General features: G+C 43.1%; 1 protein-coding gene and 1 long non-coding RNA gene across 5 annotated transcripts in view; one reads left to right on the forward strand and one right to left on the reverse strand.

Moving 5' to 3' along the window:
• LOC137459403 (uncharacterized) overlaps positions 1-12,704 on the forward strand; it is a 148,003-nt gene extending 135,299 nt beyond the window's left edge. Inside the window, exons 5-6 of one of the 3 annotated variants that reach the window (XR_010992310.1) lie at positions 10,975-11,104; positions 12,617-12,690. This is a non-coding gene — a long non-coding RNA (uncharacterized lncRNA). Of the gene's footprint in view, positions 1-10,974; positions 11,105-12,616 lie in introns of all 3 variants that reach the window. The other 2 variants (XR_010992304.1, XR_010992298.1) reach the window with 2 other exon arrangements.
• AMIGO2 (adhesion molecule with Ig like domain 2) lies at positions 10,549-20,661 on the reverse strand. Of its 2 annotated transcripts, none has more exons than XM_068170369.1 (2): positions 20,299-20,661; positions 10,549-13,771 (listed from the first exon to the last, which is right to left on the reverse strand). In XM_068170369.1, the coding sequence occupies exon 2, from the start codon at positions 13,696-13,698 to the stop codon at positions 12,133-12,135; it is 1,566 nt and encodes a 521-aa protein (XP_068026470.1). In that variant the 5' UTR covers positions 13,699-13,771; positions 20,299-20,661; the 3' UTR covers positions 10,549-12,132. The 2 variants fall into 2 exon arrangements, with proteins under 2 accessions (XP_068026470.1, XP_068026471.1); XM_068170370.1 differs by lacking the exon at positions 20,299-20,661 and adding an exon at positions 20,249-20,273.
• Between the last annotated feature and the right edge of the window lie 5,219 nt (positions 20,662-25,880).

A 25,880-nucleotide genomic window follows, 5' to 3' on the forward strand; every position in this document is an offset into this window, starting at 1 on the left:
GTTCCCTGGGCAACCTGTTCCAGTGTCTCACCACCCTCATGGTGAAGAAAAATACAGCCATTACTCTGAGTTATTCCCACAGAATATTGGCCTAATTTGGTACTATTGCACATAGTGGATAGGGAGAGATTTACTCATCCTTCTGAAGAATATGAAAATGGCACAGTACTGACAGGCTAACTTCGTACCCTTTTTGTGCATTGTGATAATATATATTAAAACTTCCTTCTATTGCATTTGTTTATTACAAAGCAATTATAAATCACCACAAATGTACCAAGTACAGAACATGGTTGATTCTTCTGATGTGCTTCCCAACGACTTCCTGCTGAATATAAAAGCAGCAGGCTCTGGCTATGCTGGAGAGCTGGACATGTGCGTTCTTATCGCTCTCAGGCACTTACACAAGATGGCAGGCACATGATTGAGTTGGGAATTCATCACGAGCAGTCTGAATACAGCAAACAGCACTTTGCAACTGCGGTTTTTGCAGATGAAGCACAAAGAAGAATTCATTTCCTTTAACACAAAATGATAATGCCAACAGCTGCACTGATAACCTTGTAATAAAATTCTTGGGGAATAAATGACAAGGAGGTAGCTTTCAGACACCTGTAAGATTTCTCAAACAGACACAGGCTCCATCTAGGATCAAATTTTATGACAGTTTTTGTGGGGTAGAGTATTGTTGTTCACAAAAAGAAAGTGTTTTCCTTGCTAGGTGAAGGGAAGAAACCTGTTTTCACAACTGATAGGCAGCAGGTGCTGTAGAAACCCAGACTGATTCTATCTTAGTTGTGAATTAAGAGGCGGAACTGCTAAAAGACAAAACCATTATGGCACTAAAGGACAAAAATGACTGCTTTTAGTAAATGCAACGATTTCTGACATTTTACTGTGCCTTTCTTTTTTTTTCCCTCCCTTCTGTAATGGGGAGGACATTTTAAGAAAATGATATCCCACAAATGTAGCAACGATCATAGCAGCATGTCTAAATATTATATATATTTTGTTTTAAATGTGAAATGATATACAGGATATACAGCATATTCAACAAAGCAGCTTATCTCTCCAGAACATATGGATCACAGACCACTCACTGCAAGATGATCATTTAGCTTAAATTTCATGCAGTGCTTACCCATGCTTGAAAATAAACAGGGAAGGGGTGACGCATTGAAAAATAGATCAACTCTCTTTTTAGTATGCGGGGGGGGGGGGGGGGGGGAAAGGGGAAGGAGAGGAGATAAAATCAAGGGACAGCTCTTGTCATCCCCAAATGACAATATTGCTGATTGGATTGCAATTACAGATGTCATTTGCTTGCCCTCATGAATGTTAAGTTTTAAAAATAGTGGTTGAAATTATTTCAGGTAATAGCTCAAGTATATTAATTTCTGCTTTAAAGAACAGGGTCAGGGAAGCAAATATACTCTCTGCTCTTTTGCAAAACATCTCCTGCAGCAGGATCCAGCCTTGAATAATATATCTGAGTCTGTTAGTAGCAGTAGTAACACCATACCAATACTGTTCCTTCCATGACTTAGATCAGAAAGCATCTTGTTTCTGACACTGAACTGTGGAGGAAAGGTTTGTTTCCCTTCCACCGACATTTAGGAAACAAGTGGACTGTCTGGTGAAAACTCAGGGGTTTGTTTATTCTAAATGCTCAGGTAAAAAAAAATATAGCAAACCCAGTGGTTTTCAGTGACTCTTGTGCCAGGTAAAAAGAGCAAAGAGGAGAAAAGTCAGATGTAGCCTGGTCTGATGCTCTATCTAGTGCTATAAAACCCTCTGCTCCAAGTGCAAAAGGCTAATTGAACTGCTCCAGGCAACAGCAGTGCTTATCAGAGCTAATTTATTTTGTGGTATATTATTGCTGACAGCACCTCAGCTACCAGGGAAAGTGCCAGAAATCTTTTCGTTTCTGTGAAAGAACATTTTGTCTTACGGAAAGGGGACCAGTTGCACTTGCTGAGGCTCTGTGCTCTTTGGAAGGAGCAGAAATCAGAGCCTCCATCACCTCTGGAGAGAGTGTCTAAGGTTTGTTTGGTCCTGGTGAACATTTTTGTTTCAGGGCCATTAACTCTTGAGGAGAAAAATAGGCAATATGCTCTCAAGGAAACATTTCCTTCCCCTGTTCTTGCTCTTTCCTGACATCCCTGTCAGGGGTATATGTCATAGCAGCCTATGATGCTTCATGCATAGTTCAAAAGTGCAAATATAGACAGTGAATTCAAAAGATGATCTGTGGTAAGGGTTAAATGAAAATCTCACTTGAGTTTGTTTATTGAGTGACCATGAAATGGTAGTTTTGATTCTCAGGGCAACAAAGAGGGTGCTCAAGAGGGCAGACTTCATCCTCTTCAGGGATCTGCTTGGCAGAATGTCATGGGATAAAGCACTGGAAGAAAGAGAGGCCCAAGAAAGCTGGTCAGTATTCAAAGACCATGTCTTCCAAGCCCAGAGCAGTGCATCCAAAGAAAGAAGGTGGCAAGCAAGAATGCCAAGAGACCAGCATGGATGAATGAGGGCAAAAAAATAGAGTCTAAAGAGAGTGGAAGTAAGCATGGGCTACATGGGAGGATTACAGCGAAGTTGTCTATCAACCAGGGATTGTGGCAGTTTTAGGCCGTACCTCGAAAATTTTCCACAGATCATGAACAAAAAGTGATAGAATGTAAACAAACTGCCATTGGGTGTAAAAGGGAAAAGAATGATAAATTCTAAATGCTCTCATTGGGTAGACTACTAACAAAGTTGGTTTGTGTAGACTAAATTGCTTTTCAGCTTCCTCGCTCTAGCAGATACTAACGTCTGGCTTCTGCTGGCTTTGATGACCTTGAATGAGTTCTTCTTGTGGTTAAGTAACTAAAAGCAACTCTCTTCTCTTTCTCTTATCCTGTGTACAGGGGGGTAGGGGAGGGAGCAGGGAAGGGGAAGCTCCCTTCTTTGTCCAGGGGGTTCTTCTGCTGTTTGTAAATTGCGTATGTGTGTAAATATTGTGTATTTTGTAAATATTCATCACATTTCATTTCTGTATTGTAGTTTTGCTTATAAATACAGCTTCATTCACTTCCAACTGAGCTGGTCTGGCAATTTTATGTTGGGGGAATTTTCAACCCACCACAGGGATCATGTTAGGAAAGCAAAAGCACAGATAGAATCAACTTTGGCTAGGGCCATAAAGGGAAGCAAGAATTTCTTCAGCTACATCAATGACAAAAGGAAGGCTCGAGAAGATGTGGGGCTTCTCCAGAAGGAAAATGGAGACCTAGTCATAAGGCATACAGAGAAGGCTGAGATGCTCAATCAGTACTTTGCCTCAGCCTTCACCAGTAAGGGTTCTAGTTACACTGCCCAAGCTCCAGAATGAAAAGTCAGGGACTGGGAAAAGGACGATCTGCCCACTATAATTGAAGATCAAGTTCAAGTTCATCTAGAGATGCTGAAGGTGCACTACGTGGAGTCCAATGATATACACCTATTGGTCCAGAGGGAACAACAGATGAAGCCACTATCCATCGTATTTGAAAGGTTGTAGCAGTCTGGTAAAGTTCCTGGTGACTGGAAGAGGGGAAATACAACCCCTTGTGAAGGCCAAGTGCAAGGTCCTGCACCTGGGCCAGAGTAATCCCAAGTACAAATACAGGCTGGGCAGAGAATGACTTGAAAGCAGTCTTGAGGAGAAGGACTTGGGGGTGTTGCTTGATGAAAAACTTACCATGAGCCAGCAATGTGTGCTTGCAGCCTAGAAGGCCAACTGTATCCTGGGCTGCATCATCAAAAGAAGTGTGAGCAGTAACCTTGAGTACTGTGCCCAGTTCTGGGCCCCTCAGTTTAGGAAGGACATCAAGACACTTGCATGTGTCTAGAGAAAGGCAACAAGGCTGGGGAGAGGCCTTGAGCACAAGCCCTATGAGGAGAGGCTGAGGGAGCTGGGATTGTTTAGCCTGGAGAAGAGGAGGCTCAGGGGTGACCTCATTGCCCTCTACAACTACCTGAAAGGTGGTTGTGGCCAGGAAGGGGTTGGTCTCTTCTCTCTAGCAACCAGCACCAGAACAAGAGGACACAGTCTCAAGCTGCACCAGGGGAGGTTTAGACTCAAGGCGAGGAGAAAGTTCTTCATTCGTCATTGGAATGTGCTGCCCAGGGAGGTGGTGGAGTCGCCGTCCCTGGAGGTGTTCAAGAGGGGATTGGACATGGCACTTGGTGCCATGGTCTAGTAGGCATGAGGTCTTGGGTGACAGGTTGGACTTTATGATCTTTGAGGTCTCTTCCAACCTTGGTGATACTGTGATACTGAGATACAGTAAGGATGAGTGAGGTGGTTCTCCCCCTCTGCTCTGCTCTCATGAGACCCACCTGGAGTACTGTGTCCAGTTCTGGGGTCCTCAACACAAGGACATAGGAGCAGTTTCAGAGGAGGGCCACAAAAATGATCAGAGGGCTGGAGCACCTCCTCTGTGGGGACAGGCTGCAAGAGTTGGGGCTGTTTAGTCTGGAGAGAAGGCTCTGGGGAGACCTTACAGTGGTCTTCCAGCACCTTAAGGGGGCCTCTAGGAGAGCTGGAAAGAAACTTTCTGCATGGGCTTGTAGTGATGAGGGTAATAATAGATTTTAGCTGGAAGAAGGTAGATTTAGACTGGCTATAAGGAAGAAAGTGAAGGTGATGAGACACCAGAACAGGTTGCCCACAAGGTCGTGGATACCCCTTTTCTGGAAGTGTTCAAGGCCAGATTGGATGAAGCCTTTAACAACCCGGTCTAGTGGAAGGTGTCCCTGCCCATGGCAGGGGTTTTAGAACTAGATTATCTTTGAGGTTCTTTCCAACCCAAACCATTCTATCACATAAGAAAACATCATCCTGTTTGCCTAGGAAAGGTCTGTGTGATGTAATTTGGCTCTAGCTTGCAAAGGAAATACTTAGTTGATCCTGGATTGTCATCATATAGACTGGATAGCCTCTGTGTACACCACAGCTGCTTTATGCTAACAGAGTTTCACATTACTAATGGTTTCCTAAGCATAGTGGTTGATGCAACTTCTGGTATCAGTAGTCTTGTTTTTAAAAAAATATAAAGCTTAAAATATACCACCTTGAATTAGCCAAATGAGACAGAAAATTTCATTTAAATTCAAACAACCTAGAGGTCTATGCCTGGATGATCTCTTTTCATTGATCAATGAAAAGACTTGAAGCCACAACTAACTTTTCCTGATATTTATGTGTCACTAAAATGATTGTATCATTCTTGACTCCCTTTCTCCTCTCCTACTAAAAGTAAACTTCATTAGGAGAGCTAAATGAGAAGGTATTTTTCCAGTTAATCAAGTTATTCTGCAAAGGAAATTAAAATCTATCTAATATAATCAGAGCATAAAACAGTAACTCACAAGAAAAACATTTTCTTCCACTACATCTCCTCAGTTCTTCAATATTAAAATTAGAGCTTTCTGTTAAGTAAGGGAGATACAGACCTTTTACCTATGATGTGATCTCTTCAGCAAGTTGTGGATCTCTCTTATTCAAAACTGAATGTTAAAACTCTTAGGCTTTGGTTTTGTATGGATCATTTTCATTACTCTCAGAACTCTTAATACCCAGGCTCTCCAAAATACACATGAACTCTGTATTTAGGCAATAAGTGTTGAATTTGTAAGTTTTTTATCATGTACCCACTGACAACAAGAGCTCAGATATCAACCTTCTTTTAAAATATCAAGTGAGCTTTGGCCAAAATTATTTCTTGCCCTTATTCCTCTCATTCTCAAATTTCTACTCTTATGCACATCTGAGCCCTGCAGTTGGAATGAGATAAGAGAAACCCAGGGGAAAGAACCCAATAAACAACTTAAATATGCACACTCCTCCTCTCTCTATAGTGATTCAAGTATTGTTTACCAGAAGAGGCAAAAAGGAAGCAAATAAAATCTATATAGCTCAATCTCTAAAGAAAACATGTATCCTATCTTCTCAAAGAACTATTAATTTAGAAGCCATTGGAATTAGCTGCTTTAATTAATCAGTTAAAAATGATCCCTTGAGCAAGCCTGCAATACATCCAGAAACTATCTTCAGGAAACTAGTCTTTATACAGAGAACTGTGAAAGAAGAGGCTGGAGATGGTTCCTGCACCTGCTCTGGCCTAATGGTGATGGCTTAGTCTGGATGAAGAGAAATGAAGTGAGTGCAGCACCCAGGAGCTGCAGTCCCCAGGGGACTGTCACTTCTGCGTTACTTTAGAGATGCCCACAATAACGTGCTTTGGCACATAAAGGCTGGATTGTTCTCACTCAGTTCAGAGACATAAAAGGCTATTAGAAATGTGCTACACTCAAGATATAAAAGCACTCAGAAATAGCAGTAGTGCTATCCTAAATGAAAGTTTATGCTTTAATCACAACTTGACCTTAGGTTTTGCTTTTTCCAAAAAAATGAGCTATATAACCCACTAGTCCTTTGATACAGGCATTAGCAGTCCTCACTAATCAGACTTTTTGAAGAAGCAGTGCTAAGAAGTCACATTACTAACTCACAACACTATTTGCCTAACAAGTGGGAGGCGAACATACAGTTGTCAGGGTTGGAAGGGACCCCAAGGATCATCTAATTCCAAACCCTCTGCCATGGGCACACCTCATACTAGAGCCACATCCAGCCTGACCTTAACCTCCAGGGATGGGGCTTCTACCACCTCCCTGGGCAACCTGGGTCTCACCACCCTCATGATGAAGAACTTCTTCCTAACATCCAATCTGAATCTACCCATTACTATTTTTGTTCCATTCCCCCTAGTCCTATCACTACCTGACACTCTAACAAGTCCCTCCCCAGCTTTCTTGCAGGCCCCCTTAAGATACTGGAAGGGCACAATAAAGTCCCCTTGGAGCCTTCTCTTCTCCAGACTCAATAGCCCAAACTTCCTCCGTCTTTCCTCATAGGTGGGGTAGGATGTGATGTTGGGCTGTCACAACCAGATTAAGGGCTGGTATCAGGAAAGCACTTCAGTTCACCCTTAGTTTCTAGCTCGGCTGGCAGCTGCCAATCATGTTTGAGGGACAGGCATTGTATGTCCTCATTGTTAGTGAGGTAGTCACAGTCAGATACTGCAGAGAGATGACTAGCAGCCTTCACTCTCACTTGCCACTACAATACCGGAACAATTATTTGTGCAGTTGCTGTTGCTACACAGGAGTGGCCTGAGAGGTTTCATGCTGGCCTTGCACCACTGGTTTCCAATAGACTTCACAAAAGCTTATGCCTTGCAGGTATGTGCAGTACTGGAAACACACAGAGGCAAGGACACAGCCTCCCAGAGCTGTCTGCAGCTTATTTTTCATTTGTGAAGCAGCTGGAACTGATGCAGTAAGTGCTTGAGTAAGAGAAAAGCTGCTCATGACCATAGAAGTGCTGGAGGATTTAGGTTCAAAAGAATCCCACAAAAAGACACAGTATTCAGCCCTGCCTGTGACCTGGAGTGGCATGGCCTCAGGCACTGTAGAAAAGACAGGGGAGAGCAAAATTCACCTGGGATTATCTGAGTTGCATGGGGAATATCTCATTCCAGGCATCTTTCAGAGGCAGCAGGTGACTCCATGCCCAAACATAGATTCCTTGCCAATGAGCTGGTACCCCTGACTTACTGCAAACCCATTTCAAGAGTGTAGCTGTGGTGCCAGACTAGTCAACAACTTGCAGAACTGAGATGCCCCTCTATTAAAAAGACCATTCAGCTCTTTGCTGGTTGCTGGAAACAGCAATGGGAAAACCAGGACCACACAACAGTAGAATAGGTCTGCCAGTGATGACTTGCTAAGAGAGCAGACCACACTGGAGCTATTGGCGTGGCATCTACATAGCCCTTCCTGCCCACGGTTCTGTATGCCTGTGGAGCTGGGCAGCAGTGCTGGTTCCCTGCTCACAGGCCCCATGGGGGCATGCATTGCATGGGAAGAGAGCAACAGCTGAACTGCACTGGTTTTCCACAGCCATCCAAGAAGGGGACTGGGCTTGTAGATTTATGATGTTGTTGCTATATGACAACTTTTCAATAAAGACTTTAAAAAACCTTTATTAAAGCTGCACCTACTGAACTGACAATGCTATCATAATATAAAGAAGCAAGAAGTAAGACAGTGGCTCTTGCAAAAACTATAGTTTTAGCACCTTCTTCATATTCACAGTTATAGCAGCACTTTGAACCAGTCAGCAAAACACAGCAAGTTTATAGTCACAGTAAGTATCTGCTGCTTAGATCAACTCTCAGCTTCTCAAGTCACCTGGCAGCATTAATCTGATCCCACTCTTGCTGCAGGAGACCAGCCCTGCAGAAGGAAGGCTGTAGGATCTCTAACTCTTTTTTTTTTCATTTGGGACTACTATGCAGATTTAAAATGCATGTTAAAATCAGTACACAGTGTCACTGCCTTGCACTCTGACCAGCAGCAGGGTGCACCAGCTCAGCCTTAGCTGCTAAAGAGATATGTACATCTGCCTCCTAGCTGCAACAACAGCAGCTCATTTTCTTATTCAGCCCTGAATATCTCTTGTAAACACCAAAATCTTGGCCAATTAGCCTCACATGTGACAACAGAGTCTAATATCTGCCCATATTTTTGTAATGGACCTGCACAACTTTCCATGGGGATTTCCATTTACCTCTCCATTTCCCATTCTGACTCCCCACTATTTCAGCTCTTTGGCTCACTGATCATCCCCTTGCACAACTTGGAGAAAACCCATCCACTACACATCTTTGAAGAGGAGACAGTGTCAAGCCTTTGCCTCGTTGACAGCGGGTCACCAATTTTAGCAAACACAGTCACCATTTTTCCATCATACCTTGTATGTAAACATATGGATTTTAGTTTAATCCATGTGTACAGACAAAAGAGGGAAAGAGCTTTATGAAAGAACACGAACTTGTCTGACAGCAGAAGCCATTTTTAAATTCACAAAGACAAATGTAGAAATAAAAGACTCAAACACCTGGTCATCATCACCCTACAACTACCTGAAGGGTGGTTGTAGCCAGGAAGGGGTTGGTCTCTTCTGCCAGGCAACCAGCACCAGAACAAGGGGACGCAGTCTGAGGCTGCGCCAGGGGAAGTTTAGGCTCGAGGTGAGGAGAATGTTCTTCACCGAGAGAGTCATTAGTCATTGGAATGGGCTGCCCAGGGAGGTGGTGGAGTCACCATCCCTTGAGGTGTTCAAGAGGAGACTGGACGTGGCACTTGGTGCCATGGTCAAGTCATGGGTCTGTGGTGACAGCTTGGACTTGATGATCCTCGAGGTCTCTTCCAACCTTGGCGATACTGTGATACTGTGATCTTCATCTCCTAAACACTTAACATCCTCTGTCTAGAAAAGAGAATTTCCATCTTCCATTTCTCTGAATATGTGAATTAAAATCTCCAGCAATTTTCTGATTTCACATACTTTGTGCATGTCACAACAACACTGTTTCCTGATCTAATCTGTTTTCCAGATAGCTTGCTTTCAGACAATTAGCTAAATTAGGATCTCTCTAAAGCAAATTAATTACTGACAGCTTTTGCTCAGCCAGATACAAGCTTTAGCACAATGAAAGAAATCACAAAAATAGCAAGTGGCTGTTACAGTAAGCTTCTCAAAACTAAACTGCACTTGCCATACCATGTATGGTGCAGCAGACACGCTGCAGGGAAGGGAGGCCATCCAGAGGGACCTTGACAGGCTGGAGAGGTGGGCACAAGCCAACCTCATGAAGTTCAAGAAGAGCAAGTGCAGGGTCCTGCATCTGGGTCGAGGCAATCCCAGGCACAAATCCAGGCTGGGCAGTGAGTGGCTGGAAAGTAGCCCTGAGGAGAGAGACTTGGGGGTGCTGGTGGATGAGAAGCTCAACATGAGCTCTCAGTGTGCACTTGCAGCCCAGAAGGCCAATCAGATCCTGGGCTGCATCAGGAGAAGTGTGGCTAGCAGGTCGAGGGAGGTGATCCTCCCCCTCTACTCAGCCCTGGTGAGACCCCACCTGGAGTACTGTGTCCAGTTCTGGAGCCCCTATTCCAAGAGGGATGTGGAGGTGCTGGAACGGGTCCAGAGAAGGGCCACAAGGATGATCAGAGGGCTGGAGCACCTCTCCTATGAGGACAGACTGAAGGAGTTGGGGCTGTTCAGTCTGCAGAAGAGAAGGCTTCGAGGTGACCTAATTGTGGCCTTCCAGTATCTGAAGGGGGCCTACAGGAAGGCTGGGGAAGGACTTCTCAGGATCTCAGGTAGTAATAGAACTAGGGGGAATGGAATGAAGCTGGAGGTGGGAAGATTCAGGCTAGATGTGAGGAGGAGGTTCTTCACCATGAGAGTGGTGAGACCCTGGAATGGGTTGTCCAGGGAGGTGGTCGAGGCCCCATCCCTGGGGGTGTTTAAGACCAGGCTGGATGAGGCTCTGTCCAGCCTGATCTAGTGTGGGGTGTCCCTGCCCATGGCAGGGGGGTTGGAACTAGATGATCCTTGTGGTCCCTTCCAACCCTGAATGAAACTATGAAACTATGATTCTGATGTTTTTTATCCTTTACCCTTTCAGTATGTTCCCCATAGACAGAACGAGACAGACAGATTGCAACTGCTCTTCTTTGGTTAAGTTGCAAAACTCCTCTCAAGTAGGTCCTAATCAATGTGAGGAAGACTAGCAAAGTCCAGCCCAGTGGCTATGTAAGTAAGCTTAAAAAAGGAGAAAAATAAAATAAAGGCAAATAAAACAGAAGAACAAAATAGCAAATAGAACAGGATGCTCATTACATTAACAGTTCATGCAACCTATGTTGCACAACCAGTCCAGATCAGTCTTACCCGGTTAATAAACTTTGACAGTGATACATTTGGGCAAGGAAGGAAGCAGTATGTGCAAGACAAGGGCTGTCTAGAGAAAAGATGTTCTTACTGAATTCACAATGCATGTATTTTTGTCCAAATACTGTATTTTCTCATTTCAGAAAAATCTTTATGCAACAAATTTTGTAAGGCTACTGAAACCACATGCCACCGAAAGGACTATTTGAAATATTCCTCTTATTTCATGAAGTGACCTCTGAAGAGAAGCTACCCCCTGTTAAGATGAAGCAGGTACCCTGGTGATGGTGGCAGACTTGTTTGTCACATGTGATGTCAAGTGTACAGTCAGTAGTGGAGTTAAGACAACAGATTACAATCAATCCACTTATCATATCTTAATGAGTTACTGTTGATTAGCTTGAGTCTTCATGACAGACAACTTTCATTCCTTGACTAAGGCAACTTCAAAGGAAATGTGTTAACTTTTACTTGCTTTCATTATGTGTCAATGTTTATAAACAAGTGCAATCATTTTACTTCCCACGAGTCTCCCTCTCTGGAGGTACTCAAGACCTGCCTGGATGAGTTCCTATGTGCCCTGGTATAGGTGATCCTGCTCTGGCAGGCAGCTTGGACTAGAAGATCTCTCAAGGTCCCTTCCAGCCCCTGCCATTCTGTGAATGAGTAATATCATGACTACATTTTGAATAAAATTAATACAGTGCCCTCTGTTTAAAGTTTTCAAAAAGTTTTCAAAGTGATTTTTCACAAACACACTCTCAGCTGAGGGCCACAAACATTTATCCAGTGCTGTTAAGACATCTTGGAGGCAAAGCTAATATTTTTGTTCTTATCAGTCCAAGAAAACTCATTAGTTTTTTTCTATTTTCTTCTTTTTCCCTGGTGATTTTACAGTAAAGATTTTATGAGCCTGTGAAAGAAATTGCCAGAAGCCTGGATAATTTTCTCAGTAGTCATCTGAGTTTGCAGAGAAGCTGAGCTCTCAGAAGAACTGAGAGCGTAGGGATGAGCCTCTGCGTCTGAAGAGTCAGTTGTATGCACTGAGAACACCTCTAAACATGCACAAAGAGTAAAATCCAAGTCTAGGCCTGAACTGAAAACATTCACATTAACGCCACAGTTTGCTTTTCCTGAACAAGATGGCCCTGCACTCTCGGAGAGAGGAGACACAGTTCAAGGACTGACAATAGATACTCTTTTTTTAAAACATTTTATCTCTTTTTATTTTTCCTGATGATTGCTACAAGCAAAGGAGGTATTCAGAAATATAACTGCACGATACAAACACAAGCAGCAATCTAGGTTGATGGCATGAAAGGTGTGTCCGAGAACACAGAGTTGACGGAATCGGAGTCGGATTTTGTTCGAGTAGTTTTTAAGATACTCTCAGCAATGATATTGTCATTAGGGAACAGTTTTACTTTCCCATTCTGGCCCTGTTTTGGTTCGTGCACAGGCTCCAGAAAAACCACCCGTTTAACAGTGCTAGCTTTCTTCTCATCAGCTGGCAGCTCTTGTGGTGGTGTGGAATTCAGTATGGATGAGTGGGCACTGCTTTGGTTCTGCTTCCTCTTCCTCCTCTTTGCCTTACATTGGCATGGACAAGGGGTCAGATAAAGATACAGCAGTACTAAAATAATACTGGCTACACAGGCAGCAAGGGTTGTAAAAGCTGTATTAAATGCTTCTTGAGCGTGGGACCTGTTCACTGTGAAATTGCTAACATTTATTCTAACCTCTATGGTTTCATTTAATAGTCTTTTCTTGTTTATTGCGATGCAGGAGTACAGCCCTGAGTCCTCTAGCTGGGCATCTGTTATCTCCAGGCTGCCATTACGAAACACCTTGAAGTTGTCAGTCTCCCTGTCTGGCTCCAGCAATCTGTTGTCTGGACTAACCCAAACAAAGTGCGTGCCTGCATCGCTGATTCTGCTGTCACAATGAACAATCAGCCTGTCACCAACCTGTGCATCCTGAATGAACCCAAAGGCTTGGAAAGAGCTGTTGACAGTGCTTTCAGAGCAATTCAAAAAGTTGTCAAGCAGTAGAGGCAGTTTATTGTAACCTTTTGGGTCTGAGCGCAACAAACAAGTATACTCATTTTTGAAGTCCACCACGGAGCTGAAGTGCCTTTGATACCAGAAGATCAGCATGGAGTACAGCACACAGTCACAGTAAAATGGGTTGCCGTGAAGATAAATTCCACTAAGATGTCTGGCTGGCACCGAACTCAGGCGCTGAATAGGCATCAACTGAATGTGATTAAAGGAAATGTCCAGCAACACAAGGTCTGTCAGTTTATATTTTCCAGTGTACAAGTCCAGCGGGAAATGCGAGATCAAGTTATAGCTTAAGTACAGTTTCTGTAACTTGTACAATCCTCCAAAGGCAGAAGAGTCTATCTGTGTTATCTGATTGTTGTACAGCAGAAGAACCTCCAGTGCCCTTAGTTCCTGAAAAACAGGGCTGCCCAGTGTTTTCAGGCTGTTGGATGACAAGTCTAGGTACTTCAGATTTGGGATGGTGGAAAAGCTTCCAGTGATAATGCTGCTAATGCTGTTATGATTGATTATTAAAGTGTTCAGATTCTCAAACAGCACTGGGACCCATTCAGGCTCCAAACCCCCAATTCGGTTATAACTCAGGTCCAGCCTTTTCATATATTTATAAAGATTTCCTGGTACTCGAGAGAGATTCTTATTGGTGCAGCTTACAATATCACTGGCACAGATACAGGCTGTTGGACACATCCCTGGGGCACTGCCACAAACACTCACTGTGAAGAGCAAGAGGCATGCCAGTCCTTTGCAGTTCACTTTAAAAACTCCAACTTGAGCAGGAATTGTCCGCCAGTTTAAAGACATTGTCACTGTCTCTTAGCTGTCTTCCAGTGCTCCTTGCCACAGATTATATGTGCAGTTAGCTCTGCACTAATCACTGTCAAGAGAGGGATACAGAGGTACAAGCACGTTAACATTTACGATTCATACCCTGCCTCATTTCTCACTCATGCCTTTTGAAAAATACAGGCAACTAATGCTGAATGTTTCATATATGGTTAATAAGAAGTCCCAGTTGTTCTTAAGTGATGTAAGCTTAGTATTGGTTTTACATAAGCACAAACCTCTTCTTTTGCATATTCTTGCTACAGCTATGGTATTTTTTTTTCTCTTAAAAAAACAATGCTACTATTCTTCAGGCCAAGGAATGGACTATCATTCAGGCCTCTATCATTCAGGCCAAGGAATGTAACTTCTGGCAGCTCATAAAAAAACCAGGGAATACTCTGTGGAGCACGACTGGTTCACAACATCCCCTACCAACCCAGACAGAAAATGCCTGGTATATGAAAGAAAAAGGCTTATCCAAAAATGCTATTTTCTTGTCTAGTGGGGAGCAGTTGCAACATGTGTTTCTTCCAAATCAGAAAATGTCACACATTTCCAAGCAAAGAATTTTCTCAAACTACTTAGCTTTAAATGTCACACAAGCAATTTCCCCCCCTTCCCCTTTTTAATTTTTTTACTATTTTGTTTTTTTTTTTTAATTCAGTAACCATACTTCAGGTAGCAACAGCCTATTTTGAAAGTTATTCAGTATGTCTAATTGGAACACTTTGGTTTTCTCCTCCTTCTGCCTTTGCCAAAATAACCGTTGAGGAGGAAATCTTCTATGCTTGGTGTCTACCTCAGGTGCAAATTTTGGTAACTTTCAGTAAGAATGAGTCAGCCACTTCTCAAAACTTAGTCAAGGTAAAAATGGGTTTTTTTGCTCTTACTTAAATAGTAAGAATAAACTGTCTTTTCTGACAGTATTTTAGTGTCACTATGGTTTGAAGCAGGGACGTAGCATTTGGCAGGGTAGTGATTCGTGCCAAGGGATATGCTTTTTTGCCATCCTGTAACAAAGTGTACACATACTTAGCTGGGTAATTAACATTTCTGTTGACTCTTGCTCTCCCTGGATACCTGTTTAAGAGTTTGTCAGTAAATTCCCAGTTGAATCCATATGCACTGATTATCCCCACCCCTTCACAGCTCAAACACAGCATTCAGCTCCCACATATTAACCTCATACTCATTTCTCCAATCTCACCCACCCATTGGTACAGCGTCTGAAAAGGGCAAACTCAGCAATGTCTGCTCTGCATTGCTGATAGCAGCTACAGCCAGAAGCTGGGAAACTGCCTGTAGGCAGAGGGGAGAAAGAGAAAGAAGCAACCTCGGATAGAAAGAAGCAACCTTGGATAGAAAGAAGCAGAATAAAAGGAAAAGTAGTATTCTCTAATGAGGCAAGGTGGATGATTAAAGAGTGACTCTTGAGCACAACACCTTAAAATCAAGAGTAAACAGTGGAGGACAGCAGGGCACAGAAGCAGGCAAAGATGAGAGAAAGGGAACAGGAAGATAAGAGATGCATAGGGAGGGAAGGGCAAAATCAGAAGAGCAGAATGCTAATGGCATATCGTCGTCGTTACTGATGAGGCAACTGAGGAGGAGACAGTTTGAGGATGCAGAAGTCAGTTAAGACTGGAAAAGCAGATGGGGATGGTATAAAGGGCAAGAAGAGAGTTAAACAGAAGAGAGGCAAGAATTTCAGGAGGTGAACCTTAGAACACACTTCTCTGGAGATTTTGCATCTGCTACTTATGAATCTAAGATTATCTATGCAATTAACTAATATATGTGGAATATACTAATTTCCACTCCCCCTCAGTTCCCTATTCCCCTCCTCTCGCCCTCTGCCAATCTGGCAGGCTGCTGTCTTCTGCTGACAAATCTACTCTTAAGTCAAGTGGTAGAGGATGTGCTATGAATCTAAAGAGCTGAACCTTCTAATGACCCATTAAAAGAAGAAATGATGGCAGTGGGATGAGAGACTTCACCTTTCACAATAATTTATTTATATACATTGGCTTTGAAGGTTTACATTCCCAAAAACTGTATTAAGAGAATGGCAAACTGCCAAGTCAGGCACTCACAAATTAAAATGTCAGAATTAAGGTTTTCTGTGCCATTTTAGATTTTACATACATTTACACAATTGCTTAATTGTTTGTTGTGTTTTTTTGTTGTTGGTGGTGGTGGTTTTAGCCCCTAAACCATCCCTTATCCTGTGCACAAGTTCTAAGGAAGAACAGGGGAAAGGGTGATTATATCAAGAGCTCAGATGAGAACTGGAGCATACCCTAACCTCTGCCACAGAATTCCTGTGAGATCAGACAAATTTTGTGACTAGGTGACTGTCAGAAAATAGCACACATATTGGAGTCACCAGCTTGATACTTAGAAAATATGGAACCTCTGTATTAGGTTTGGAAAGAATTGACCTGAAGAAGTGCTGAGGTGAGAGCCAAAATGCTATGAGTCTAGCTGGCACTTTTGACTGTAAGGGTTTCTCTTTGCTTCCCTCTTTATAAAATGGTATAGCAACGTGATCTTAACTATAGAAACATCACAAAAATAAAAGGATTGTTTTGAATGAGAGCTTAGTATCAGGATTCATGAGGTCTTCAAGGCTTATAGATCCTACTGAATTACTTAACTGCACAGGCTTTTCAGTGAGAAGTTAGGAACCCAGAGGAATGCATTTTCATTTCTTTTTAATGAGACTTAAGCACCTAACTTAGTCGGTTTTGCCAGTTGGCTAGTCTCTGGGAACAAATAATAGAAAACAGTTCTTTTAGAAGATGAGAGCTATGAAACAATATAGAAACAGACAGGAAAAAATAATTCTGTACCTCACTGTGGATTTATATGGCAGGCAGTACATATGGCACAATGGAAATGCACTAACAGCTGAGAAAAGAATAACTGCTCCTTCAGTTCGTATATTGCATGAAACAGAGTATCTGAAATCTGTGTACTACAAACCCATGTATGTGAATACTGAATTATAAAACACCCACAAAACAGGAAGCAAGCTGATAGGTTGCCTTTCCTGCTAACATTAAAATGTTTAATTCTGAAACCTATACAGCCTAATTTTTAATGTAACTGCACTTGCATAATGCACTTTCAAAAATCAGGTTCTATGTCAAATATAACTGCAGTCCTGGAGATATTTCAGATGGGACACATTAGGTCAGTGCTCAGTTTTGGGAAGTTTACCTAGTGTAATACACCAGATAGCCTACATGCTTGTCTCTGTCCATACCTACAACTGTCTCACCACAAAATCTGAGCTAATTTGCAACCAAATCCCAAGGGCAGATCAGGAGCTGACATAAATCAGCCTATTACTTTTGATTTAAGAGTTTGCAAGGGTGAAAACCGAGTTGTCCATTTCCAAAGCTCATTGAAATTGCCAAATGTAAACCGTTTCAAAGAACTCGCTTGCCTGGGAAGGCCAATCCAAATTATAGACATCATAAACATCCTACGGGACACACAAGACTGTTTAGAGAGTATCTTGACAAACAGAAACCTTCCTTGCCATGCTCAACTCACAGAGCAGAGCCTACATTCCCAGCAGGTTCTTTACCCTTCTGGAGAGTAGGCCTGTTGAGTTGCAACTTGCTCTTCAACCTGTACTCCCAAAAACGTATGCGTAAATTACACAGGATGCTCTGCATCTCTTAAGTGGTAAGGAAGAACAAAGCCTGTAACCAGCCTTATAGTCAAATGTGCCATTTTGTTTCCTTCCAGTAATATTACTTCAGGCCCTACAAAAATACTATTTTACAAACTTCAAGATTACCTATATTCTCAAGAAAGATACTGCTATGAATACTGTCAGCAAACATGTGCCAAGAGACTGGCCAAGTACTGCACCATTATTTTTGAATGAGCTGGGTAAATAGATTTTTGATTTATAGCAAAGTGAAAGGCATGGTTGGGAGTTTTGTACTTGAATTCTTTTTAAAGAAATAATTCCTTTGTGTTGTTGAAGTGCAGTATGTTAAGTTCACTGCCAAAAATCATGGTAGTCCCCCAGATCAATCATCTGTGCAGTAATGCTGCACATTCTTAACTGTTTGGGAGGAAACTCAGAGCATATCCTCCTATCACAGGAAATATCCTTTGTTGTCAGGAACAGTTCAACTGACTACAACACATCAACTCCCAGAGAAGCTGATGATTTGGGTCTTGGTTTTGATCTTTTCAATGTGTGGTTGTTGATTTGTTTGGGTTTTTTTTGTTGGTTTATTGCTTGGGTTATTTTTTAAGTAATGAGCACTTAGAGGTGCTTAAGGAGAATGCCAGGCAACCATTAACATCCTCACCATTAGTTATCATTGCAAGATCAGAACAAGTCCTAAACACTCATTTCTACTTTATTTGGGCTCTGTCTCCCATTAATGCTACATCAATGATTTCTACACTGGTTTTCTCTTCTGTATATTGGTGATGCAAGTGGTCCCGCATCAGGCTGGCACTTTCTGCACCATAAAAATGCAACTATTTCACACAACCCCACTGTACTACTGCAAGAATACTCTTGAGCCCCTACAGAGCTCAAACACTAGAAAATATTAAAGATCTCAATCCATTCTCCTGGAGATCCACACCATTTCTGCATCTCCTAGCTTTCCCTTGTATCATATCTCCTGTGATTGTCTCCTTTGACTTCTCTGTCCCTAAGGTTCACCAGCCCACAAGACACTCATGCACCTCCCTACTGATTTCCAGTACCTTCATATTTACTCTCCCTCTCTTGCCAGTCTACATATCAGATGAATCAGGGCTGTATTAGTTAAATATGACAATACATGAAATGAAACAGTGATGGCTGAAGTTTTAACAATGTTTCCTTGCAGCAGGTTTGTGTTTTATTGTTTGTTTTTCTTCTTATTTTGCCTTTTTGTTTCCCCTCGTAGTATTTGGCAAAGCTTTAATCTCGAATTTGGAAGAAAATGTAACTGTTAGAATGGGGGTTTATTGTTCTACAACAACAACAGTATGCAAGTACAATTATTCATGCTTTTAATGCTAACTTTATGAATTCTGTTTTAGTACATCATAGAGCCATCAATTACAGACAGACCAGTGGCATTTTACATCATTAATACTTTAAAATTTTAGATTTATATGGAAGGTCTTCATAAATGGCCATTCCTTGTGTGTGTGTACATGGGATGCTGTTGGAGGAAATATCCCTGTAGTGGCCACCTCAATCCAGTCTCGAGGCTTCAGTCTGCTTTCAACAGTCCTGAGTGGGGAAGGCACTTCCTGCATCAAATCCGCCTGACAACTGTGCTCAGCATTTCTGAGTGAACAGATTTGGATTACCCAAGCATTGTAATCCATGAGATTTAGTGACATGATGGCTCAAACAGCAAAGACTTGGTGAGCTACATCTGGGTGATGTCTTGATATACTGGACTAAATCCCTGAAGTGGGCTAAGCTGTGCTTGATGCAGGACCTAACAGTGATGAAAAAAATGGCTTTACATCACCTTTTCACAAGCTGATCCTGAGGTCAGTCTCACAAATGGAGTGGTCCCTCTGGCCAGCACCTGGCTAGACCTCAATAGTGCTGAATTAGCAATATTACTAATATTGAGATTGGAGATTAATTTGTCCCAGTATCCTTTGTGAGCTAAAACCCTCTTCTCCCACTTACCCCTTAGTAAAGACTGAATTTCTCGGAATAATTATTTATCCATTTATTTATTTTTGTACCCATGATAACTCATTTAGTTTAAAGAAAACTGAGACACAGGTGAGCAGCTGGGTGACATACCAGAGCCTGAACTGGCCTAATCATCATCAGTGCCAGCTACATGAAGTCAACACTCTGAAGATCTTATCCCTTTTGAGAGAGTACAAGGGAAATACGCATCAATGAAAAAAACAAAACAATGCTTCTTTTTTGCCACGTTACATCGTGTATCAAGCTGCACTCTAGCTTAAACCTTGCAAATTACTTCAGTTGCTAAGGAGATTAGAAAATAATAAAGACAAAAATGCAATTATAAGAGGCAGTGCCTGCCACAATATCAGTAACCAGTCTCCAAGCAATGCGAGATCTTGCGAAAGTTAGTTGCCCAGCGTAGGATCCTCACCGCCTCCGAAGGCTTCTCTGATGGGCGAAACTTCAGAGAAACCTTCTTGCCTACGATGGCAGGGGGCTCCCGCCAGCCTTATGATAGGGACTGCACGCTGCAGCCCCTTGACTCCTTATCGGAGGTCAGCGATAGGCAAAGTTTCGGCCAGCCTGGCAGTCGGGTGGGTTAAGCCGGCATCGGAGCGGGGGCACCCAGTGGCATCGCGCCGTCCTCGCTTCGCCCACCCATGCACCGAGAAGTCTCTAACGGCCCTTCCCGGGCAAGCTTGGCCACAGCCGCTCCGTTCAGCGGCGTTGGCAGGGACCGGGTATCCCCCAGCCGCCGCTGGACTGCCTTCGCCTCCGGGTCTGGCAGCCCCTCTCAGACCCAGCTCCCACCCCTCGGACTCTGCCCGCCCGCCATACCCCGGCTACCAGAGGCACGTCTGCTCCGCCACACCGCCGGGCAGCGTTACCTGGAGCTCCCGGTGGTCGCTTCATGTCCGGGAAACGCGATGCCGGCCACGCCGCAAGCCGCGGCCCCGCATGCTCCGCTCCGCCGCCGCGGGGAAGTTGAGGGCCCCCGAGAGCGCGGCAGTAGCGCGGCAGTAGCTCCGCTGCGCTCCCCTGCGGGCACAGGCAGTGCTGGCCCGCTCCCCCCCGGGGATAGCGCGGAGCTCCTTACCGGAGGCCAGTAGGGAAGAGCGGCAGGAGACTCCCGGTCAGAGCAGCGTCGGGGTTTTTATCCCCCTCCTGCCTCCGCCCTCCTGGCCACCCCCACCGCGCAGCGCCGGACCAAATGCCACTTTCTCTCGACGCGCTCCCGGTGGCTTCCGTGGCAGCGGGACGGAGCCATCGGTGCCCCGGGGGAGGAGCGCATCGCCTGCCCCCAAGCCCGCCCCTCGCCTCCCGGGGAGCTCGCGGCCCCGCGCCGGTGAATGTCCGCTGCTCCGCCCCGCTCCTCACCCAAGGCAGGGCATCGCTCCCCGGCCGGCATGGGCTGAGACCCTCCGGCGCAAATCCCCCCCGATTCCGCCCGGCAGCTTCTCAGCGCCCAGGCTGGAGGCCCGTTGAGTGCATCAGAACTCTCCATGCACGGAGATGGAGCCACAGGGTGTTTGTAAGGGGCAGATAAATTTAAAAGACATCGCGTTAGATCTGGAAAACAATCCTCCAGTTAATTCAATGGTCAAAGCTTACGAAGTCTCCCTAGAAAAGTGGGATTTGACAAGAACAGAAAAGTCTATCAAATGATACAAGGGGTTCTCTAAAATTAATTGACATGCACCTGGCTTGGCTTGATTATGGGATCTGTGGGAGAGCTGCTGCAAGTGGAGAAGCACGACCAGGAAGAGGCAAAGCTAGTGATGAAAGCCTAAGAACACCTTCCCTCAGTAGCATGCTGCTTTTATCCTCCCCCAGCAAAGTTTTTCACTACATTGCCACCATAATTTAGAGTACCCTACAGTTAGAGATTGAAACTGAACAGGGGCTAGTTTAGCAAATAACAGAGATGGTGGATTTATTGTCATCCAGACACACAGTTTATAGAACAATTCTCAGTAAATGGACTTGTGTATTAAAGCCACTGTAAATTACATTTTTCTTCTGAGGGCACAGAGTAAAGTGCTTTTTAATATGAGGGTTCATGGCTACATACAATGCTCAAGGGTTTGTTCTTGTCCTAGAATTCATGCTACAGGCAAATTGAAATTCTTTAGTATGGTGCAAAGTATCTGTTAGAGATGTGATTTGATACACACTGAAGCTCAGTGAGCTGTGGGTGATACTGCTATCGATTTCAAAGGCATTTTGAGCATATTTTGATTTTTTTTATTAATCATTCTTATTTGGTGTTGAATTTCTGCATTTGTTTGCATTTGGGTGATACAGTAGTGAAGCAGTTTTAATCTCGAGGTTATTGATTCAACCTTGATTAATTTCAGACCTTCCATTGGAATAGCCATTTGTTTAAAGAAGCTTGTTGTCTTCATTTAGGCTAAATTATTGAACTTTTATAGTGGCCTTGATGTCTCAAAATATTGGATAAAATTTAAATTGATTGCATTGCCAATACAGTCTGAGGAAGGCAATAATAACATTTTTAGTCTCCTTCCCCTGCTATCAAAGCTGAAAATGTTGAGCCTGAATTCTTCTTGAAGACCTACTTATGGAATGAAAATTCAGTCTGTAGTAGCATATGGAGTTGCTGCCCATTTGCATTTTTCTTATTCTCTTTGAAATAAACTGGTTTTAAAGTGCTAACAATTTTAATTGCAGTTTGTCCAGACCTGGGTAACTGAGGAGCACTGATAGGTGCAAAGTGTTAAGTACCACTTGTAGCCAAGTTGTTTAGATTCCATCCATGAAATCTGGAGATAGTAGTAATTACTTTGGGGAAGGCAGGCCCCAAATCACAGTGAAGTGTCCAATACTTAAGGCAACAAGAGTTTTGTTTTCCAGTTTTATTTTTCTTGTTAATACTGACTGGGATTTGCTTTTTATGTTGGACATGTCAAGGCCCAGATGCTCAAGAAATTTAGGGGAATTGTGATGATCCTTATTTGAGCTCCTCAGTTTACAGACAGAGGACATCTGCCAATAAGCAGGCATTGGAGAGAAATGATGGTCAGGCGATGCATTGAACAGTCTGAAAGGAGTTGAAAGCCGCAGGATTCTTCTAAGTTTGAAAGCAGTCTGTTGTAAGCCCAGCAATTATTTGTTCCCACTGAATGCTGACATGTTTGCTCACAATGTGCTGCAGTCTAACTCATTGTGCTGTTTCACAATGTAAAGGTGTTTTTATCACTTGTTCCATTGTAAATTATGAGGAATATTGTGGGGGTTTAAAATTTCATTTGGATGGGAACATTCAGTGATTAGCTGATGTGAAAACAGTACCTATCCAAAATCTCTGTTGATCACACATGGGCACAAACTGTGTGAAGCTGCCAGCACATTAATTAGGACGTGAAGCTTTTCTCTTGATAGTCTATAAAAATGTAAGGTTTCTGGAATCACCAGTAGAGATTTTTATTGCAGAGAATTGCTGATAGCTGTTTTGTTCTTCCAAACTCACCAGGATCCTGCTTGTGTTTCCCTGCCCCTGTACCAAACTATGTATTAGACAGAAAGCTCTTCAGTTCTTGTTTTAATGTCCTGTGCAGCACCAGACAGATTAATGGAGTTTGAGAAGACACTTTTAGTAATTATATTTCCCTTGTGCTCTTGAAAACACCCATAAGCACAGAAATACCTCTAGTATCTTGAAAAAGAAGTCTTATTAGTAAAACAGCAATTTTATTACTGTTATATTGTTCAATTGATCATTGAAGGACTTTTTCTAAAAGCAGAAATCCTTATGCACTTTGGCTTCAGAGAGTTTACAGTCCCTTAATGAGCAAGCAATATAACTGTTGGGCTAAGGAAGGGGATACCAAAAGAAAAGAATATCCTCCACCTCTCCTCTCACAATGTGCTTCTGGCATGTTTTTTCTGCCATAGTGCTTATACAGGAAAGAAGGATTTCTAGTCTCCAGTTTAAGGCCTGGTTTTATATACCCTGTACTCATTAGAAAGCACACAGCACATAAAGGTTAGAGATCATCTTCCTTTTTCATGATTCTGCTCCTGAATGAATTCTGTCCTGAATTAATTCTGGTTCTTGTGTATGTCTGGTCTGACAGAGTACTTCAGTGAGCTGGGAGACGTGGCAGTTGCAGCTGCATGAACTGTGAACCCTCAGAGGAAGGCAGGGAGGCAAGTTGCACAAGGGCTTAAGCACTGATTTGTGACTACATGGGGGAAGAGTTATCCCCTCTTTTCTCAGGCATGTTTTGGAAGAATTTGGTAGCTGACTGTGGTGGGTTAATGCCCTTTTCTGAAAACAAAAAAAAACCAAAGCAGAGGGGAGGGCTTGCGGGTACTTTACCCTCCCTGCAGGGCGTTTTCCCCTGGGAAGCTGAGTCTGTTCCACTCCCCCCTCCCTGCCCAGCTAGGTATAAAAAGCAGGACATCTTAGCTGTTTTCTCTCCTTTTGGCTCCTGCCTCTGCTGGATGAGAGCTACTGCAGCTGCCTTCCTGCTCCTCTGCCACGTGGTCGGACCTGATCCTTCTCCCTGCTGCCTCTGTGACTCCTCGGAGAAAGACTGGTTTTGTATTATTCTCTTTTTTTGGTCCCACTCCCATCCATCCTTGTCCCTTGCCCTTGTGAATCTTTCCTGTTATTGTGTTTTATATATATATATATATATATATATATATATATATATATATATTAAAGACAGCTCTTTACCTCTCTACTTCCAAGCCAACTCCAAATTATTGTTTGGTGGATTTGCTCCTTCTTTTTCTCCCCTCTCTGTTGTGAGGGAGAAAGAGGGAGTGGGGGAGAGATTCTCACCCTTGCCCCCAGCTGAGTTCTTAACTCCCAGTTAAGTCTCAAACCACCACACTGACACTGCAAACAGCTTGACAGTATCTAGTGGACCAAACCCCTTAGCAAGGAATGCTGGATCCATGGATCCTGTTTGGGCTTCATTGTGAAACACAAGTACAAATGCCTGGTCCTACCAAGGCTCTAATGCTTTTGTTGTGCCCTAAAGCAGAACCTGGCTGCTGTCCTGTCTAGGGAGCATGAGGGTCAAATCCTCCAGTGCCTCAGAAGATAAAGTGGGGAAAAAGTAGGTCTGGCAGGAATGGCAGTGGCAGGCAGGCATTTTAAAGCTCTTGTTTTGTATCAGATGAAGAGCAACACTGCCACCTGAGAGTTACAACTGCTCTTTCCAGTTCTATTTTCCAATCAGTTTGAAGCTGGGCCCTGAGAACAGCTCTTCTATTCCATTAGGACACTGCATAACAGGCTGCTCAGTCTCCAAGGGCTCTGACTCTTTACTTTTTTTTTTTCCTTCTTCTTCTTTTTTCCTTTTAAGCTGGAACACTCCCTCTTTTTTTTTTTTGCTCCCACATAGGGATGAATGCTAGTCATTAGACTAAGGGTGAAGAAAATAAGACAGTGATTCTTTACCCCAATATGTGGGAGGATTGTACTCACTCCCTACCTGGGCAAGCAGTTCCTCACGCTCTGTTTTAGACATTCAGAACTGTCTTTTCTTCATCTATGTCACTCAGACATAGTCTATTGTTCCTTATATTCAGTTTTATGTATCAGCAGATCTGGAGGGGATGTTCAAAGAAATGGAATATCACCTGCCTGCCAGTGCCATCTTTTCCCCATTCTGTCCTCCAAACTGCCACTAGCTGGTAAGTACTATTGAACAGGGAGTCAGAGTAGCTGAAGTTAAGCTGAGGTTCTCATTAGGGGTGAGTATACCTCAGGATAAAAGCTTTTTGCTACTTACATGTATTGATTTAGCCCTGACATCTTGCCTTTCCTCAGTTCAAATGCCTCTTCAATACCAAAAATGTCTGTTCCTCAGCTTGGCTGATTTGCTGTCACTTGCTGTCCTCCCTGAGGTTATTGCTACCTTAAGGATTTGATAAAATCAAAGATGAGAAAAAAGACCAGCAGATGCATCTTAAGTGTCTCTGTTCATCAGATTGATTTACTGTAAGGGTCTCCTTGCTGTATGCTGTTGCCATCAAGTTTGTGTATAACTTAAAGGATGTGTAGTTTATGTACTGGATGATTTCTAAAATGCCAAAAGGCTTTGAACCAAGATATTCACCATCCACAGATGTGTTTCATAGGAACTGTGAAAAGCAAATAAGCATTCTGAGATGTGTGCTTATTTTGAGCACATATATTTTGGCCTTTAAAATACAAAAGTTTGGAAACAATGGAGGTAAAAGTTAGTGGCTCCTGTGTTCTTGTGGAATTTAGGGCTCTTAAGAGTTTAGGGATCTCAAATACACCCAGAGACATTCTTAAGCAGTCTTTGGAACACATTTATATGCAAGGAAGGCATTGTTAATCATGGAAGATAGTTTATTTTCATTTTCTATTCCAAAGGCAGTACTTCAGAAAATGTTAAATTAACACAAAGTTACTGGTTCAGTGAATTTAGCCTTTGATAGTAAGAACATTTGGGAAAGTAAT

Source organism: Melanerpes formicivorus, unplaced genomic scaffold, assembly GCF_026170545.1.
Source record: "Melanerpes formicivorus ecotype bairdi unplaced genomic scaffold, bMelFor1.0.p_v2 SCAF_3, whole genome shotgun sequence".
NCBI lineage: Eukaryota > Metazoa > Chordata > Aves > Piciformes > Picidae > Melanerpes > Melanerpes formicivorus.